At 67.9% G+C, this 17882-nt stretch overlaps 1 protein-coding gene across 21 annotated transcripts in view; it reads right to left on the bottom strand.

Annotated features, from left to right (window-relative positions):
* BRSK2 (BR serine/threonine kinase 2) overlaps positions 1-17882 on the bottom strand; it is a 49191-nt gene that overhangs the window by 12333 nt on the left and 18976 nt on the right. For 13 of the 21 annotated variants that reach the window (XR_015157421.1, XR_015157424.1, XR_015157422.1 and 10 more), the window contains exons 2-13: positions 8171-8265; positions 7818-7903; positions 5356-5496; positions 4386-4502; positions 3920-3953; positions 3665-3733; positions 3400-3546; positions 2762-2793; positions 2308-2472; positions 2126-2223; positions 1907-2057; positions 408-473 (exon numbers count right to left, since the gene is read on the bottom strand). Coding sequence is in view for 15 of the 21 variants with exons in the window: in XM_086383300.1 (XP_086239426.1) it covers positions 408-473; positions 1907-2057; positions 2126-2223; positions 2308-2472; positions 2762-2793; positions 3400-3546; positions 3665-3733; positions 3920-3953; positions 4386-4502; positions 5356-5496; positions 7818-7903; positions 8171-8265 (1201 nt within the window). In the remaining 6 variants the exon portion in view is untranslated. Of the gene's footprint in view, positions 1-407; positions 474-1906; positions 2058-2125; positions 2224-2307; positions 2473-2761; positions 2794-3399; positions 3547-3664; positions 3734-3919; positions 3954-4385; positions 4503-5355; positions 5497-7813; positions 7904-8170; positions 8266-17882 lie in introns of those variants that run through there. The other 8 variants (XR_015157425.1, XM_086383306.1, XM_086383307.1 and 5 more) reach the window with 3 other exon arrangements.

The raw sequence follows: 17882 nt of genomic DNA, 5'->3' as shown, positions 1-17882 counted from the left end.
CTGGGTGGCGTGCAGGGCCTCCTGGGACCCGCACAGTCCCTGCTCCTTCCTGGGGAGCTTGCAGCGTCCGGGGCGACCACCTCCACTCTGGTCCGTGTGGACAGCCGGGCGGCCCCCGGACACAGGCCAGTGTGGAGTGGGGAAGGGGAGCCAAACAGGCCCAGAGGCCCGCTGACCACAGCCGAGGACAGCCCAGGGCCTGGGGTGGGCAGAGCCCGGGTCTCCTGGCCCTCCTAGGGGGCCGCGTTCCTCCTCCTGGGCGTCAGCCTCAGCTGACCAGCCCTCCCCCCGGCTCACGGGAAGGCTCCCTCGCCAGAGGCGGGTGGCCACCCGAGGCCCAGCCCTGCCCCCAGGCCCGCCGCTGTCTGTGGGGCTGGGGCGGGGGATGGGGGGGGCAGGGTGTATACCTGTCTTCTTTGCTGAATTGGGGGTGGGCTTCAGCGATATCCAGGCTTTTACTGAACATTGCTTTACTACAGCAGGAACAAAGTGAGAAAACAGAGTTACTGCTGCGGCCCCGCCAGGCGGCCCAGGAGGCCGGCCCTCCACACCTCCGAGCTGGGCACAGCCCGCCGGCCGAGGCCAGGCGCACAGGAGGGCCGGCCAGGCAGGCGCAGCACATCCGGCGGCCTGATGGGCAGGGCGGCCTTAGGGGACACCTGGTGCCGCCCCAGGGGTGCGGCCTGTCACCTCAACAAGGGCCCAAGCCAGGGGGGGCAGCCTCTGAGATGGAGCAGAAAGTGCGGGGGGTGAGGAGGGTCGGCTTTCCAGGGAGTGACCCCTGGGATGGCTGACCCCTGACCCTGCCCCAGCCCCCCGCGCCCCTGAGGCACGCGGGCCTGAAAGGCAGAGTGGAAGCCAGGACGGCCGAAGGTGGGGTGTACAGGGCGGGGGGAGGCTGGCGAGCCCCCAGCCTGCCCGCAGCTGTGGAGCCGGAAGCCAGTGCAAGGCTCAGGAAGGACGGCGCCTCCAGGAGAGGTGCCCCGCCAAGCAGGACCTTCCTCCTGCTCCTCCCCGCCCCCCACCCTGGGGCAGGAGGCCGCGAGCAGTGGACCACGGTGGCCGGCAGACCTTAGAGGGCCCCAGAGGCTGGGACGCCAGAGGCTGGGGGCTGGGACCGCCGGGGGTGGGGCCGTGGCTGATGGGTCGATGGCCCGATTAATCCTGACGGCGGCCCGCAGCCTGCAGTTCCTCAGAGGCCTGGCTGGCCCCAGCGCCGAGCACCCAGCTGACCGGTGTGGCCGGGGCTCCAGAGGTGACACATCCCGCGAAGCCTCCGCCCTGGGGCCTCCCCGAGGGCTGAAGGCCCTACCTGGGCAGGGAGGCTTGGTCTCGCCCAGCATCCCGGGAACAGCAGAGGCTCTGCAGGGCCCTGATGCTCACCCCTCCTCGGGGGGCCCAGACTCCCCACCCCAAGATTCCACATCCCTGACCCCTGCCTGGCCACAGCTGACCCAAACACGGGCTCAGCATCAATCGGGGTTAAGCCTCCTGGGCTGCGGCTCTGAACACAGCTGACCTCCGCCCAGCCCTCCCCGGCCCTGCCCAGTCTAATCCACTCCAGCCCAGCTCTGTCCAGGGTGGCCTCACCCAACCCAGCCTGACCCAGGCCAACCAAGCAAAGCCCTGCCCCTCTCAGCCCAACCCAGCCCAGTCTGCTGGGGCGCAGAGTTCAGCCCAGATCACCTTATTCCAGCTCAGCCAGCCCAGTCCAGCTCAGCTCAGCCAGCCAGCCCAGCCCAGTGCAGCCAGTGCAGCCCATGCAGGCGCCCCCTACCCCGACACCTCCCCAGGCACAGCTCAGCGCAGTGCCACGCAGCAGCCTCAGCCCAGCCCCAGGGCGGGGTGCAGAGAGGAGCCAGGCCCGGCCCTGCGCCGCCTGGCCGGGGCGGCAGGAGGCACGCACCTCTGGCCGTGCTGGGCCATCTCCAGGGCCCGCCGTGCAGGCACGGGGGAGCCGCCGTCCGTGACGCTCAGCACCTCCATGGACTTCCGCTCGGGCCGCCGCTTGCCGTGCCGGTTGAGCATCGGGGAGTCCACACGCTTCCGGGGCGGGTCTGCGTGCAGAGCGGGGTCAGGGCCGGCAGTCCGCAGGGGCGGCGCGGGCGGCCCCGGGACCCCGTACCTATCTCGTTTCTGGGCGGCAGGTCCTCATCCTCGTGGCTCGGGTACCTCTCTTTCCGGTCCAGGAGGAGGAAGTAGATCATCTTCTCCTGATTCTCCCTGCAGAGGGTGAGAGGCGCCGGGAGGCTGGATGGGGTCCCCGCAGGCTGGCGCCCCCGCCCCCGGGCAGGCCCCCGGACGCACTCCTCGGACAGCAGGTCCTGCAGCAGCTTGTTGCGGTCCCGGAAGCAGCCGAGCGAGTGCATGCTGTCCAGCACGTCGGGGTCGATGTCCTCCAGGCTGGGCAGGGAGCGGATCTGCACCTTGCGAGGGACAGGCTGCTCCGGCTCCGGCTCGTTCTTGCCTCCTCTGCGGGGACAGGGCCCGGTCACTCCCTCCGGCAGCACCCGAGGCTCCTCGCCCGCTCCCCGGCCCTGGGCCTGAGTCCTGCTGCTCTCCCTGCGCCCGGCCCCTGCACATCTCCTGCGTCCTGCCTGTGCCCAGCACGGGCTGGCCAGGGTCCCCGAGAGCTGGCCCGGGGGCCCGAGGCTGGAGGCAGGCCTGCGCTGGGCCGGGCCCTCCCCCCGCCGTCCCTAGCGGGCCCTTCGGGCCACAGAGGCAGGCAAAGCGGGCGATGAGGGCAGGAAAAGCTACTTACATATACCATATGTGTTTCTGAATGTGCTCTAGCTACAAGGAAAGAGAAACAGGGAGTTAGTACGAGGAAGGAGCGGAGGCCGCGTTAGGAGGCCAGAGGAGCAGGAGCAGAGGGGCGGGGCTGGAGGCTGAGCGAGGAGTGAGACAGACAGCGGGGAAGGAGCGGGCGGGTGGGGGGGGGGGCCGGAGACAGGTGTGGAGCCGGGGGCGGGAGGGAGCGCGGGGCCGGCGGGGGCTCACGGGCTCACGGAAAGGGGCCATCCCAGACGCCTGGCTAGTGCCCTGACCCTACCTACCCACGGGGGAGAGGACAGGCCTCCCCGGAGACGGCGGGGAGCTAGGGGGAGCGGGGCTGCAAGCAGGGGTAAGGCGCTGCGGGGTGGGCAGCAGGAGCCCCCCGGGGCTCAGGGAGGGGCGGAGGGAGGGGAGCAGCGGGCAGCGGGGCGCGGGCAGAGCTGGGGGGAGCTGGGCGAAGGGAGAGCAGGAGGCGCTCCGCCCCGACGGGGGCGCGCTGGACCTCTTTCAGAGCGGGGGGGCCCCCCAAACCCTGGTCCCCCCCAGACCCTGACTCCCCGCCCGCCCCCGCCCCGGAGCGGGCCCTGAAGGACCGCGCACGGGGCCCTGCCCGGGCGCACGCACCGTGAGGCGCCGCGCCGCGTCCACCTCGATCATGCCGCGCAGCAGGCTCTGGCAGTCGGGCGGGATGAAGTGCGGCATGTGGAAGACGCCGCGCTTCACCTTCTCCAGCAGCTGCCGCAGGTTGTCGTCGTCGAATGGCAGCGCCCCCTGCAGGCGGTGCGGGGTCAGGGCGGGCGGACCCACGGGGCAGGGTGTCGGGGGTGTGGGGGCAGAGGGACGGGGTGGGGGCAGAGGGGTTGGGGGGTGGGCCGACGGGGCGCCTCACCACCAGCAGCGCGAACAGAATCACGCCGCAGCTCCACACGTCTGCCTTGCGGCCGTCGTATTTCTCCCCCTGCGGACAGTCCTGGGGTTGGTGGGGGCGCAGGGCCGGAATTCTTGCGGGGACAGAGGGTCCGGGAGGCTATGGGCCCGGGGGCGGCGCCTCAAACAGGCAGCCAGGCCCCGACCTGGGGGTCTGCAATCACCGGGGCAGGGAGGCCCCTTGTCTGGACAGGGGCTGGGGTGGGTGGCTACTTACCCGGATCACCTCCGGACAGGCATAGTGGGGCGACCTGAAGGCAAAAGCCGAAGTCAGGGCAGGAGGCTCAGGACGCACCGTACCCTGGCCATCCCACCCCCTGGACTTCTGGGCTGCCCCCCAGAACGGCAGCAGGTGGAGACCGAGGGTGGGGTGACCCCCGCTCCATGCCTCCAGACTCTGCCTGACATGGATGCCCTACTGGGGAGTTCCAGGGATTTGGTGCCAGTTCTCCCACAACCTCATAGCCTCTGCATGCTCCTGGGAGCCAGGGACCCAAGGAGCCGGCGGGCAGAGGCAGGACCACGGGGCACGCCTTATCCCTGCCCCGGCAGCCCCACGGGGGCGCCGGGCCCCTGCCTCTAGCCCAGGCCGCTGGGCCGCCTGCCGGGGCAGCCATGGGGCCAGGCTGCGGCCACCGTCCTGGCCCGTGTAGGACCGGAGGCCGGCTCGGGGCTCAGCTCACCCGCAGCTGGTCTCCAGCAGGCTGTCGCCAACCTGCAGCGACGCCATGCCGAAGTCTGCGATCCGGATGTTATTCTTCTCGTCCAGCAGAAGGTTTTCTGGTTTCAGATCCCTGTGGCTGGAAGGAAGGCAGGATTGAGGCTGATCGCAGCGGCCCCCCTAAAACCCCGCCTCACAGCAGGAGGCCAATGGCAGCGCAGCCCGCTGATGTCACCAGCGGCCAATCGGAAGTCTCCCTCAGGCCGATGGCTGCAGGGTGGCAGGATGGGCGGACAGGACTGCCAGCGATGGGCACGCTCTGCTTTACTCCTTGGAGTCTCTCCCCTTTCCTGCTTCCCCCACCACACCTCATACCTGCTCTGGGCCAGCACCAACCTGGGGCCCCCAGACCAAGGATACCCTGGCCCCCGGGCCTCTGAAAGCACCAAGGACATTTGGGTGGGCACCTGGCAGAAAGCTTTCTGATGCCCCGAGGGGGTCAGTAGGGATATGCTGCCTGATCCAGTGAGGGGCTGGGGGATGCAAGAGCTGGGGGAGGCACACGTGCAGGGATGGGGGCTGCTTGGTGGGGAATGGGGTGCCTGGGTGCCTGCACAGAGATCCAACCAGTCCATCCTAAAGGAAATCAGTCCTGAAAATTCATTGGAAAGATACATGATGAAGCTGATGCTCCAATACTTTGGCCACCTGATGCAGAGTTGACTCACTGGAAAAGACCCTGATGCTGGGAAAGATTGAAGGCAGGAGGAGAAGGGGGTGACAGAGGATGAGATGGTTGGATGGCATCACTGACTCAATGGATATGAGTTTGAATAAGCTCTGGGGGTTGGTGATGGACAGGGAGGCCTGGTGTGCTGTAGTCTATGGGGTCACAAAGAGTCGGACACGACTGAGCGACTGAACTGAACTGGGGTGCCTGGAGGGGCGGGGGGCACGTGGTGGGGCCGGGCACCTGGTGGGCGGGGACACACCATATGGAGTGGCTGTGGCAGAAGTCCAGCGCAGAGATGATCTGGCGGAAGAACTTCCGGGCCTCTTTGGGGGTCAGCCTCCCCTTCTTGACCAGGTAGTCAAAGAGCTCTCCACCAGACACATGTTCTAGCACCAGGTATCTGCAGGGGGCAGGCAGGCGTTGGGTGGGTGCACCCAGCCAGGGCACCGCTGCTCCTCAGCAGGTGGGCGCCCGCCACTCCCCTCCTGGCAGGCCCAGGCAACAGACCCACACTGAGCCTCAAGACCAGGGGGCACTGAGGTAGCTGACCCTCTCCTGAGCCTGAGGTTTGGTCCTTCCAGGCCCTTCCTGGGCTCCTGAATGAGCGAGGACATGTCAGATGCTCAGGCCCTGAGGGAGCCGGGCACCAGCAGGGCGGACCTCAAAAGGGATGGGTTGGGGCAGGGCACAGCTGGTCTGGGAAGAAGCGAGGCAGGGTCCGGGGGAGGACCCGGGTGGGGAAGGGGCCTGGGCGGGAGGAGGGGGCCCGGGGAAGGGGAGGGGCCTAGATGGGAGGAGGGACCTGGGCAGGGGAGGGGCCTGGGCGGGGGAGGGGCCTAGGTGGGAGGAGGGGCCGGGGAGGGGAGGGGCCTAGGTGGGAGGAGGGGCCTGGGTGGGGGAGGGGCCTAGGTGGGAGGAGGGGCCTGGGCGGAGGAGGGGCCTGGGCGGGGGAGGGGCCTGGGCGGGGGAGGGGCCTGGGGGGGGAGAGGTCTGGGGGTGTCCAGATAGCAGGTAGTGACTGCCCCCAACTTGGCTCAACACAGCTCGATGGTGTAGGGGGTGAACCCCATGGCCCTCTGAACCGAGAAGGGAGCTGTGTCCGAGCTGAGCCTCCCTGGAGTCGAGCCTGAGGGGCTGGTTTCTGGGGTGGGGTGGGCGGCGGTCCTCAGGGGAGCTGGGACTCAGGCTGAGCACAGACCCTGAGGAATCCCCGGTGGGAGCTGGACAGGGGTGGTTCTGCCGGTCTGAGGGGGCTTGGGGACGGGAGGGGGTGACAGGAGCCATGCGGTGGGACCCCGGCAGGCAGGGACGGGAGTGCGGGCCTGGAGCTGGTCTTACAGAAATGCAGGGCCCAGTGGGGGGGCAGCCCGTCTGTGGCGAGGAGCTGGGGGAGGAAGGGGCTGGGACACAGGGTGGGGACACGCTGGGGTGTCAGTGAGGAAAGGGGCGGTTCCCGGGGCCCGCCCTGTTCCTGAGAGGGGGTTCAGGCGGCACCCCAGCTCAGGGGCAGAGGCCCTGCCTGAGCTCCCACGTCCAGGCTCCCGGCCCTCCCTGGCACCTTGGGAGGGCGCTGGGCCCAGCAGCAGCCAGGCCGGCCTGTGTCCTCCCAGCATCCTGTCCCATCACCCAGCCTGTCTTGACTGTGTCCTCCACCTAGCCTGCCATCCCCAGCCCCTCCCTGCTTCTAGCCCATCCCAGGGGGCCCCCTAGGAGCCCCACTCTCTGCCCATCAGCCCCATAAGTATCAGAACAGGACAAGTGACTGTCTCCTGTGCAGACGTGGGCAAGACCTGCCCAAGACCTGCCCAGCACCCACCCGCACCCCAGGCTCACGGGCCGGCATCGAGACACAAGCAGGTGGGAACCCAGTCAGGCCAACGGGGGTGATGTGGACAGGAGGGGAGACCCATGGGTCGTGCCCCTCATCGTGGTTCTGATGGCAGCTCCAGCTCATCAGTATCGGGGGCCCAGGACCACCCCTGCCTCCCTCAGCCCCCAGGCCTCTAATGCGAGGACCCTGTTTTTCCCGGGGCCCCACGGGGGCGGCTTGTCACACCGTCTGCCACTAAACACTCGGAAGGGGCTGCTGCTGGGGCGCTGGGCCCCCTGCTCCCCAAGAGCTGCCCAGGACAGAGCCACTCAGGCTGGCCGGCCTGTGTGCATCAGGGCGCAGTCAGGGCCGGGCTGGAGGCCCCGAGGAGCCCCTGGAGCAGCGGGCCTGCGGGAGCGGTGCCAGATGGACCTCCTGCCCGCACCCACTCCCTCCGCCGCTGTCCCAAGAAGGACGTGGGCCCTTGCCTCCAGCCACGCCCGCGGCAGCAGCAGAGCCGACGCCCCCTTTGGGTCCACCCTGGGTGCGGTCGCTGAGGTCACGCGCGGGAGGGGGCACGTGCGTGGACTGCCCACGCCGAAAGATGTCCGCCGGCCTCGGTGGTGACGGAAGGTCAGCCACGCTCAGGCAGCCGGACAGCAGGCCGTGGCCACAGTGCAGCCAGCCAGCCTGGGGTCCCCACGCCCGTGAGGAGCACGTAGGGGCTGCTGGGGCTGCGCGAGGGTCACGGGGCAGGAGAAAGGGCCTGAGTGGCTCCTGCCCCTTGACCCCTGCCCCCGGCCCCGCCCCCGGAGCCCTGCCCCCAGGAGCACTTCCCCCCGGAGGCCCCTCCCCCTGAGCCCTGCCCCCCAGGAGGCCCCGCCCCGCTCTCCGCACCCAGCAATACCTACAAATATTTTTTGTTTTCATAGACGTCGTGCAGTTTGAGGACGTGGGGGTGCTCGATCAGCTTCAGGATCGCGATCTCCCGCTCCACCTGCAGGGGGCCGCCGTCACTGGGGACTCCCCCGGGGGGGTCTCCCTGCTCCCTGGCTCTGCCCTGTTCCTGCCCCCCAGCTATGCTCTGTCCCTGGCCACACACAGCCCCCCCCTGCCCCCAGTTGTGCCCCGTCCCTGCCAGCCCACCCCCGGGTCCCCTTCCCTGAGCTCCCAGCTCCCCACCCGGGTATCTTGGAGCATCTTGAACTTCGTGCCCCTGACCCACACGGTCACCAGCGGCAGGGCTCCCGCCCGCCCTCCTCACCTTCATCAGTACAGACTCGCTGAGCTTCTCCCGGTTGACGATCTTGACGGCCACCTTCTGGCACGTGACACAGTGGATCCCCAGCTTCACCAGGCCTGGGGGGACAGCAGGCCTCAGACCCCGTCCAGCCGGGCCACGGCTCGCACCCTGCCCTTGGGACCCCTCACTCACCCCTGGGGCCCTGGGCTCCTGCCCTGCCTGGCGAGTCCTGAGCCAGACCCCAGGAACTCTCTGCCCCTACTCCTCAGGCACCGGCCAGAGGCTGCCCCCAGCATGGTCCCTGCCCCACGCCACATGGCGGTCTCGGCCTCCTCCAGCCTGGCCTCAGCATGGCCCTCACTCCCTCGCTAGTGACACCTGGAGTCGCCCCCCAGCCCTCAGCGGAAACCCAGCCCCTCAGTGGGGAGCCAGGGTGACACCCGTCCCACCCCACTCACCCATGCTGGGCCTCACCGACCCTGCACCACTACCCATCACCCTCCTTCTGGCCTGAGGACCTCTGGACAGAGGGCCCTCGGGCACCCGCTCACCCCAGGACACCGGTGCAGGGCCCCTCCTGGGCAGGACGCCATCAACACACCTCTGCTGTGGCTGCAGGGACCCTCGGTCCTGCTCGCTGCCTCTCGGCCACGTGGGCACAGCTGGGCACCTGCCCCCCTCCCAACCCCGCAGAGATTCACTGACAGAGCCCCTGGCAGCCTCTCTCCCTCCCCAGCCTGGTTCCTGTCCTCCTGTGCCCTCTGTGGCCTCAGACCCAAACACCCTCTGCCCTCCCCGCCCCAGCCTGGGCCCCGCCTGGACATTCCCCGATGGGCACGGAGGTGACCACCACAGTTGGAGCCCCCTCCAGCACGTGGGAGCCCAGCGGCAGCCCCGGGGGAGACGCCGGGCTCCGCAGCTCTGCAGCCTGTGCTTGGCCTGGGCGGACGCCCGTCTCATTCACGCTGTGCTGCTCTAACCGTGACCTCGACACGGCTCCGACCAGCGGGGTGTGCACTTGCCCCTTTGGATGCTGCTGGGGGGCAGCTCTCAGAAAACTGCAAACCCCTTTGCTTGAGAAACGAATATTGCCACATGCAGCTTCCCCTAAGGGGCATGCGTCTCTTTATCTGACCGTTGGTGTCGTTTCATGAACGCTCACACCTTCTCAGCAGCTCACGTCCTCCTCCTTGCCCCCTGCCCCGCAGCCTCGCCCATGGGCAGCAAGCTCGCGGGTGGCTGGGAGGTGATCCGTGCTCCCCAGAGGCAGGTGGGCCGGACGAGGGCGGGGGACCTGGCCTGGTGGAAGCCCTGAGCCCTGAGCCTGCCCTTCCTCAGCTCAGGGGAGGACAGAGGCCCCGCAGGGGTCCCGCTGAGCCCCAGCTCCTGCCGGCGAAGGGCTGCGGCTCCTGGGGCTCACCAGCTGCCTTTGATCTGAGCCTGTGATTCAGGTCAGGAGACAGCAGAGCGAGAGGGCCCCAGGGACCAGGCGCAGCAGCGGTGTCTGCAACTCAGAGCTGAGGCCCAGGGCCTCCACACCTCCAGGACGGCACCCAGGCCTGGCACAGACCCCTCGCCCAGACAAGGTGGACAGGCCTCAAGGAGCCACAGTCACAGTGGCCCGGCTGCTCCCGGGGACATGAGCCCCTCTGAGGCCCAGGGCAGACGCGGGACAAACTGCAAACAGAACAGGCGAGGGTTCCTGGGGAGTCGCCGGCGGCCCTACCGCCGAGCCTCACAGCCTGCACAGGGGCTTGGCACACCAGCGCACACACATACCCCAACACGCGTGTCCTCAGGAGGCAGGACTCAGAGACACGTGGGGAATGAAGGAGCATGAGCTTCACCTCAGTAGTGACCTGGAGGGTGACATAGGCGGCCCCAGAAGTGGGGCGTGAGGTGGCCACCCCACCTCCCCGATAATCACGGCAGGCAATCTGCTGACGGCGCACGGGGTTTGTGAGACACCGACACGCAGAGAGGCCAGGAGGACTGAGAACCCAGTGGACAAGGTGCCCGGGACACGCCCCAGGCAGGCGGGGAGCTGCTCTGGGCCTGGGCACAGCGGGCTGCCCTGGGCTGTGTCCTAGAACTCTAGTGGCTTCCTCCCTGCCTTCATTTCTCCCACTTGTTGCCTCTGTCCACAGAAGTCCACTGTGCACGGATTCCTACACACCCTGCAAAGCCCAGCATAGAGGTGCCCCTGTCAGGTGGAGCTTCTGGGCCCCCCTGGGTGTGCCGGTCTCCTGCAGCCCCAGGGCCCTCTGGGTGGGAGGTTTGGGTTTCAAGCAGCCTCACCACTTCCCTGGAAGCAGGGAGCAGAGTGCACCCTCGGGAGGGCCTGTGAGGGAAGCCCAGGACCGCCCTAATTACCAGCCCTCCAACTGCTCAGGCTCATTTTCCAATTGTGACTTTATCTCTAATTATTGTCTTTACAGCAAATTCGGGCACAGGCAAGAGAAGAAAAGTACACAGTGTCACAGATAATTGCTGGAGAAACTGGCAGTCCTGCTCAGGCGGCGGGTGCCCAGGGCTGCAGGGAGGGCTCCTCAGAGCCAACCTGAGAACCCTGGGCCCAGGGGGTCCCTGCTGCACCCCAGCAGGGACCCGTGTACGTGTGCATGGGCACGGGGGGCAGGCTTCCTGAGCACAGCCTGGGGAGTCCAGGGACCCAGGGGCCGCTGGCTGAGTGCAGACCCCCGCACCTAGGCCCAGGTGCTGACCGCAGGACTCTCCCCCACCCTGACAGCCCAGCCTCCCGAGTAGCTCTGCCCTCCCCTCAGCCATTGGGCCCGCGGGCCTAGAGGCAGGCACAGGCCCGGCTCCCGCCCCCAGCTGCTGGAGGAAGGATGGCAGAGCCTTGGGGACCTGGGAGCGGGGGGAGCCGAGGGGGAGGCGCACGGCTCAGGCTGCAGCCCTGGGGCCTCAGATTGCAGGTAGGGGGCTGGAGGGCCTGAGGGGTCGGAGGCCACGTGGGGTGGTCCCGAGCAGACGCCTCACCCGGGCCCTCTGGTCATCCTTGACCCCCCTTTTCTTCTTGGTCATGGTCCTTTGGAAAAGACCCTGTTGGAGGGCTCAGCAACGCGGCGACTGCCAGCTTGGAGGACAGGACAGAGCACAGGGGCCGCCGTGCCACGGGGAGCCCCGGGGTGGGCCCAGACCCCACTGCCCAGAGACTGCCTGGGGCTGGACAGAGGTCTGGGCGGGCGGTGCGGCCGCGCCTGAAGGGGAGGGGACCTCTGCGCACCGGGCCCAGCCCTGTGGCCCCGCAGGGCAGCTGAAGCCGAGGCGGGGAGGAGGCAGCAGGACTGCGGGAACCCCTCCCTACAGACACTCCCCAGACTGCGCCCCAGCCTCCAGCACTGTTTTCCCCCCTTCCCTGAGCAATAAGCCTCTACAGGCCTGGCTGGGCAGACACCGGGCTCCCCTCGCCAAGTTCTCGAGGTGCCCAGCCGAGGTGGGCTGCTCCCCAGGCAATTCCTCCCTCCATCCTGAGCTCAGGGCCACCTGAGGCCCCCTGGCCATCCACCTCCACTCCACCCTGGAGACCTCTCCTGTGGCTTCTGCCACACACCCCCCAGAGAGGGTGAAGGCTCATGAAAGGGTGGGAGTCAGCTTGTCTCCCGGAGGCTCTGGGTGGGGGAGGGCCCCAGCCCCGAGTGGGCACTGCTGATCTAAGTCACTCTGTGCCAGGGAGCATGGAGGCAGGGGCGGGCGCAGGGGCAGAGGAGGACTGGAACCCACATCGCTGCAGGGGCCGCTCCGGCCGCTGTCTGTGGCGTCCAGACGCCCAGCTTGGTCTGACAACTCCAGGTCTTTGAGGGACGGGACACACCCGCTTCTGCGGAGCCCCCGTCAGTGTGCCCACACCGGCCTCCCTGTGCTGGGGGCTCAGGCCCGGGTGACCAGGCTGAGCGGGACGCCAGGCACCCGAGGGCCCCTCCCCTCCGCCTTCCGCGGAGCCAGGAGGAGGGAAGGGCAGCCGGGACCCCCCAGAGCCCCTCTTGGTGCCTCAGGAGACACCAGCGTCCTGCCGCTGATGCTCACGGGACCACCTAAAGGTCACTGACCCTGGGGCAGGTGGCCGGCCCTCCCCATGACCGTCACTGCGCCACTGGGCCATGTGGCCAGCTCCCCAGGGCCACAAGCACAGCTGAGGGCGACCCAGTTTCCACCGCCTCTGCACACCTCGCCATGGGGGTGTGGGGGACACTGCTTTCCCAGGGTGGACAGAGCAGACAGCCCACCGCCCCTCCCACAGGGCTCTCCCTGGATGAGGGTGGGGGATGCCACTCCACACTGGCTCGTGGGGAAATGAGTCAGCACAGCTGGCCACCTTGAGCCAGCCCTGCCTCCCAGCCCGGCTTCCCACGCTGGCACCGGGGAGCTTGGAGGGCAGTGGGGGCAGGCACGGCTTGTTACCGTAACTGAGAAGGGGCAGGACAGGGCTGAGTCCCCGCTTTGAGAGGGGACACCTCTGGCGTACTGCTGAGAGCCTGCGGGTTGCCCGTGACCATCCCCGGGACCAGAGCTCCCCGGGCCCTGCACCCAAGGCCAGCTCAGTGGCTTCTCTGAGGAGGTCCTGCTGCAGTGGGGATCTCAGCTGCTCCTGCAGCTTCCCAGCTCTGCCCTGGCCACACCCCCACGCCCCCCTCCAAGAACTAGCCCAGAGACCCCAGCCCACCCTCACTGGGGCTCACATGTGCCCTCTTGATGGAGAGGATGGGTGGTTGTGGTGGCAGAACTCAGGAAAGGGGCCCGGGTTCTCCATGAGCCCAAGGCCTGGAGAGGAGCCTGCGCCACCAAATGTCCCAGGGCGCAGTCAAAGGGGGGGCACAGGACCAGGGCGGACCTGAGGGGCTCCCCAAGAAACTGCGCCCAAGGAGCAGCCCCTCCCCCAGCTCCCCAGGCAGGAACGATGAGGCAGGAGGCACAGGCTCAGCTCGAGGGGCACGCACGACTGCACATGCCACCTCAGTATGCTGCTGTCCACTCACCTCAGCAGAATGCAAGCCCCCAGGGCAGTGTGGTCCTCCCCAGGGACCCCCTGGCGACCTCCAGGGCAGTGTGATCCTCCCCAGGGACCCCCGAGCGACCCCCTCTGGGCAGTATGGTCCTCTCCAGGGACCCCCAGGCAGTGTGGTCCCCCCCAGGCTTCACCAGGGCTGGTCTGTGTGGCCAGTGGGATGTGGCAGAATGGACGGCCTCCTTTCTCCAAGGTCAGATGCTAATAAGAGCTCAGCTTCCTTTGGGATCCCAGGGGTCAATGCTCCAAGGAGCCTGCTGCCCTGTCTCAAGGCGATGCTCCGTGGAGACACGCTGACCCATCTCTTCCCCTGACATGGCCTCCTCCAGGGTCTGCCTGGGTGGGTGGGGGTCCTGAGGGTGGGCAGGAGGCCACCCTACTACTGTGAGAGTTAACCCCTTGTGCTCACCTGGCTCTTCTCCAACCCCCCACCCGCGGGTGCAGGCTGTGGGCGAGGAGCCCTTCCAGGAAGGGCATCAGCTCCTCGTCCTTCAGGACGAGTGCTCTGGGCGGCAGCTGAGCAGCTCCTGCCCAGGGGCAGGGATCCGCCTGGGGCCCCAAACCCAGGTGCGCAGGGGTCGAACGGCAGCCCATGTCTCAATGCCTGGACCCCACGCGTGAGCCTGTTTGGGAAACCGGCCTTTGCAGAGGCACTTAAGTCACAGATTTCAGAAGGAATCGCCCTCCGTGTAGGACAAGTGGGCCTCACGTCCAACGACAAGTTTCTCATAAAAGAAAAGCAGACGGAGGCTGGACACAGACATGGGAGAAGGCCTCGCGGATGAGGGGGCAGAGGCCGCGGGGCTGCTTCAAGAGGAGCTGCAGGCTGCTGAGAGCTGGGGGAAGGGGTCTGGGGCCACCCTCCCTCAGGCCAGAGAGCCACCCGCAGACTTCCAACCCCTGGAGCTGAGAACAAGACTGTTGTTGTAGCGACCAGGTTCGCAGCAGTGTGTGCGGCCCAGAGGGCTGTGCACAGGGCCTTCAGCTCACACGGCATTCACCCTGTCTCCTCTCATTACAACCTCCTGGTATGTTTCAGAAGGGTTTCCCTTCGTTTCAGGGGATGCTATGCAAGCACGGGCTTCCCTGGTGGCTCAGACAGTAAAGAATCCACCTGCAATGCAGGAGACCTGAGTTCTATCCCTGGGTTGGGAAGTTCCCCTGGAGAAGGGAATGGCTACCCACTCCAGTATCCTTGCCTGGAGGACTCCATGGACGGAGGAGCCCTGAGCAGTGGTCGGGCTTGGATGCAGCCACAGCTCCAGCTACACCACAATCTAGTCAGAACTAAGGCTCCTCCATGTGTTCCACTTGAACGCTAACCCTTGCAACAGCCCCTCCCTTCCTCAGAAGGGGAAACTAGACCAGGCCAGGCCTGCGCAGCTCCAAGACCCACTGACTGCCACTGCCCGAGGGATCAGAAGCTGCTCCATGGCCAGCTGGCCCTGAAGGTGGGCCTCCCCATCGCCCCCTCAGAACAGGCTTGGGAAGTCGCAGGTGTGCTGGGCAAAGAGACGGGGGCAGGACAGAGATGATGGAGTGACTACCTGCCCCTTCCCTGGGGCTGCGGAGGGCCACGCAGCAAGCTGGGCACCGAAGTCCCTTTCAGCACGACGGACAGGAGCTGGCGCCGGGCAGTGGGAGGGGCCCGCCCACCCAGGGAGCCCGCGGGAGCCAGAGCCAGGGTGCCCTGGAAGCCAGCTGTCAGCTCCAAGGCGCCCCCCTCTTCTCTGGGCCGAGCAGGCGGCCTCCCACACCACACCCCCGGTTGTGACCTCAGCTCAAGACACCCCCGACACTAGCCCCAACCTCAGGAGATGCCCCCCACCAGCACAGTCCTGGATGCCGGGCCCCATCCACACCCCCACAGGGCCTTGCACAGCCCGAAGGGCCCTCGGAGTCCAGGAGCACACTCTGCAGGAGCCCCCACCCTCGGGGCGGGGGCAGGGCCAGGACAGGCCGGTGGGGGATGGGACTCCAGGGCCCACGGGGGTCCTGGGGGAGGGACCTTCCCTCACTGGGGGATCCTCTTCACTCTCTCCAAGCCTGAGGGAGCCTGTGCTGGGACAGGGCCCACGGTGCTCTGGGCTGGAGCAGGGGGAGCTGGGGGGTCGCAGGGAAGCCAAGCCTCACCCCCACTTGCCGCTGTTCCGCCTACCTGCCTCCACCTGCCGGCAGCCCTGCAGCCCGCTGCCCAGCACCCTCTCCAAGTGACTTCCCTTCGCACCTGCCCACCCGGGGCCCATGCTCGGCTGGGGAAGTTCTGGGGCTTCGGGCCTCGCCTTCAGTAGGCAGAGACCTGATGAGTAAATGGAGAAAGGTCACAGAGCCCTGTCCTCCGGGGGCCAGCAGAGCGCCGAGTTCCATCCGCGCCCCTGGCCGCGGCCGCAGTGAGTCCCTCGGCCTGGACTTGAGGCCGGGCCCAGGAGGACGTCTCGGGGCGCCCTGAGCAGCCGCCCCCTCTTCTGCTCTCCCTGGCAGAGGCCAGGACCGCCTCCCTGGCGGCTTCAAAGTCTGCTCCTCCAGGCGCAGCGCAGGGAGAGCGGGGAGCTGGACCTGGGGGCACCCCCGCTGCCTCAGGCGCCCCGGGTCCCAGCCCTGGGGGCACCTGCCTGGAGGCCCACTTCAAACAGGCCGCCGCTCGCGCGCAGAGCCCGGCGCGGACGCAGACCCGCGCGGGAGGGTCGGCCTCTTTGAAGCTGCCGCCACATCAAAGCTGCCCGCGGCCCCTCCTTTCCCGCCCCCAGGCCGCGCTCTCGTGCGCAGAGCGCACCCCGGTTCCCTCGGGCTCTCCTTCGGGGGCGAGCTCCCCAGCCTCCCCTCCTCCCCGGGCTGGTGGGGACGCCCTGGTGGGGACGCCCGCATCGCGCGCCATCCACCCTTGGGGCACCCACGCTTCCGGGGCCCCGCGACACCCTCACCCCCGCCCCGTGCTCCTCTGGGGCTGGGAAGGAGGCCGCAACGGGAGGACTCGAGCCGGGGGCGCGCCGCACCGCGCGGCTCACTCTCAATATAGACTCCGCGGCTTCCTTCGCCCACCAGCGCCAGGCAGGCGGGAGGGGGAGGGGGCGGCGCACGTCTCTTGGGAGACGACTGTTCACGCTCCGAAAGGAACCTCTCAAATTAAATTAATTAAGCCCTGAAATATTTCACACAGCACTGCAGCCGCCTCTGCAGGGCTCCCTGCCCGCTCCCCCCACCCACAGCACCCAAACACGAGAGGGGGCTGCCGGAGGCTCAGTGGGGCAGCCCTCGACCCAAGGGAGGAAGGAGACGGGGATCTGCTCCCCACCCGCCATCAGGAGCCCTGCCCGCCTCCGTGGCCATCCTGCCCTGCCCTTGCATGGCTCCCTTCCTGCTGGGACCTGAAGGCCCTCCAGGGCTGGGCCAGCGGTGGGCACAGAGCTGCGGTCAGGGCCCCCATCCTCTCCTGGTGGAGGGGCTTGCCTGCCCTCCCCCCACCCCCCAAAGCTCCTGCTCAGGCTTTGTGGTCAGGGCCCCCATCCTCTACTAGGGGGGCCTTCATGCCCTCCGCCCACCCCCCCTTAGCTCCTGCTCAGCTCCGGGCCCAGTAGGAAGGTGCTGAGGGACACCACCAACCGGAGCCCTGGGATGAAGGCTCAGTTGCCAGGGCCCAGCGGAGGGTTGAGGGAGGGGCCACAGTGACCCTGGCGACACAGACCCTCCTCCCCAAGAGACACTCAGCCCAGGTTCCCCAGGTCAAAGCTGAGAAGGGGTAGGAAAGGCCGGGCACCTGCCAGGCATGAAGGGGATGCCAAGCACCCAGGCCACTGGCTCAGCAGCTGGGAGACCCTGCCCCCACCACAGGCTGGCGTGGGCTTTGGAGGCAGCCAGGAATAGGAGCACCCTCCGTGGCCAGGAGGTGCCCGGAGGCGTTTCCCAAGCAGGCCCCACCGAGGCATGTGTGCAGAAGCAGCTCCACTGACAACGATGATGAATCAGCAGAGGAAGCCAGAGGGGGGAACCGGCCCAGAGGACTCTGCTGGCCCAGGTGACAGAGCAGCAGAGCCGGGTGGGGCTCTGGGGTGGAGAGGGGGCAGGATGCTGAGGGGACCTGGGAGGAGGTCGGCTGCGGGTCAGCACCAGGAGAGGCTGCCAGGGTCCTGCCAGCCAGACAGGTCCGGGTGCCTTGTGTTTGCCTCCTGCTGACCCCACCCCACGGATTATAAGAGAGGGAGCCTGGTGGTAGAAAGGAGAGATCTCAAAACCAGGGACCTCTGGAAGGAAAGGCAGGTGATGGGGGCTGGGCAGGGGCCAGGCCTGCCAGCCTCCGGGTGGGGTGCCCAGGAGAGGCTGCGGTGGCCAGTGCCAGCTGGGACGGGGCTGCAGGAGCAGACGGGCACTTACCGAGGGTGCAGCTGTGTGGGCAGTGCAGGTCGGCATCCCCCTCTACCCCAGCCGAGAGTGCGACACAGCCAGGGACACAGCCCAGGACCCCAGGGGCCAGGAGGCGCCTGCTCGTCCTCATCCTGGCAGGCCGAAAGGCCGGGCGCTGCCCTCAGCATGCCCCCACCAGACACCGCGCACTGAACTCGGGGCAGGAGACGCCCCAGGAGAAGGCCAGGCAACCAGACATTCCTGATTCTCCCATGGGTGGTAAACGGCCAGGCACACGTCAGAGGGCGTCTGAGAAAGAAACAGCACTGGCTTGGTAGAAACAGACAGCTTTAAAGTGTCTTACTGTTT

Source organism: Bos grunniens, chromosome 29 (genome assembly GCF_055505025.1).
Source record: "Bos grunniens cultivar Pamir isolate PY7600 chromosome 29, Bosgru_T2T1.0, whole genome shotgun sequence".
Taxonomy (NCBI): domain Eukaryota; kingdom Metazoa; phylum Chordata; class Mammalia; order Artiodactyla; family Bovidae; genus Bos; species Bos grunniens.
This window is presented reverse-complemented; position numbering and strand designations above follow the sequence as displayed.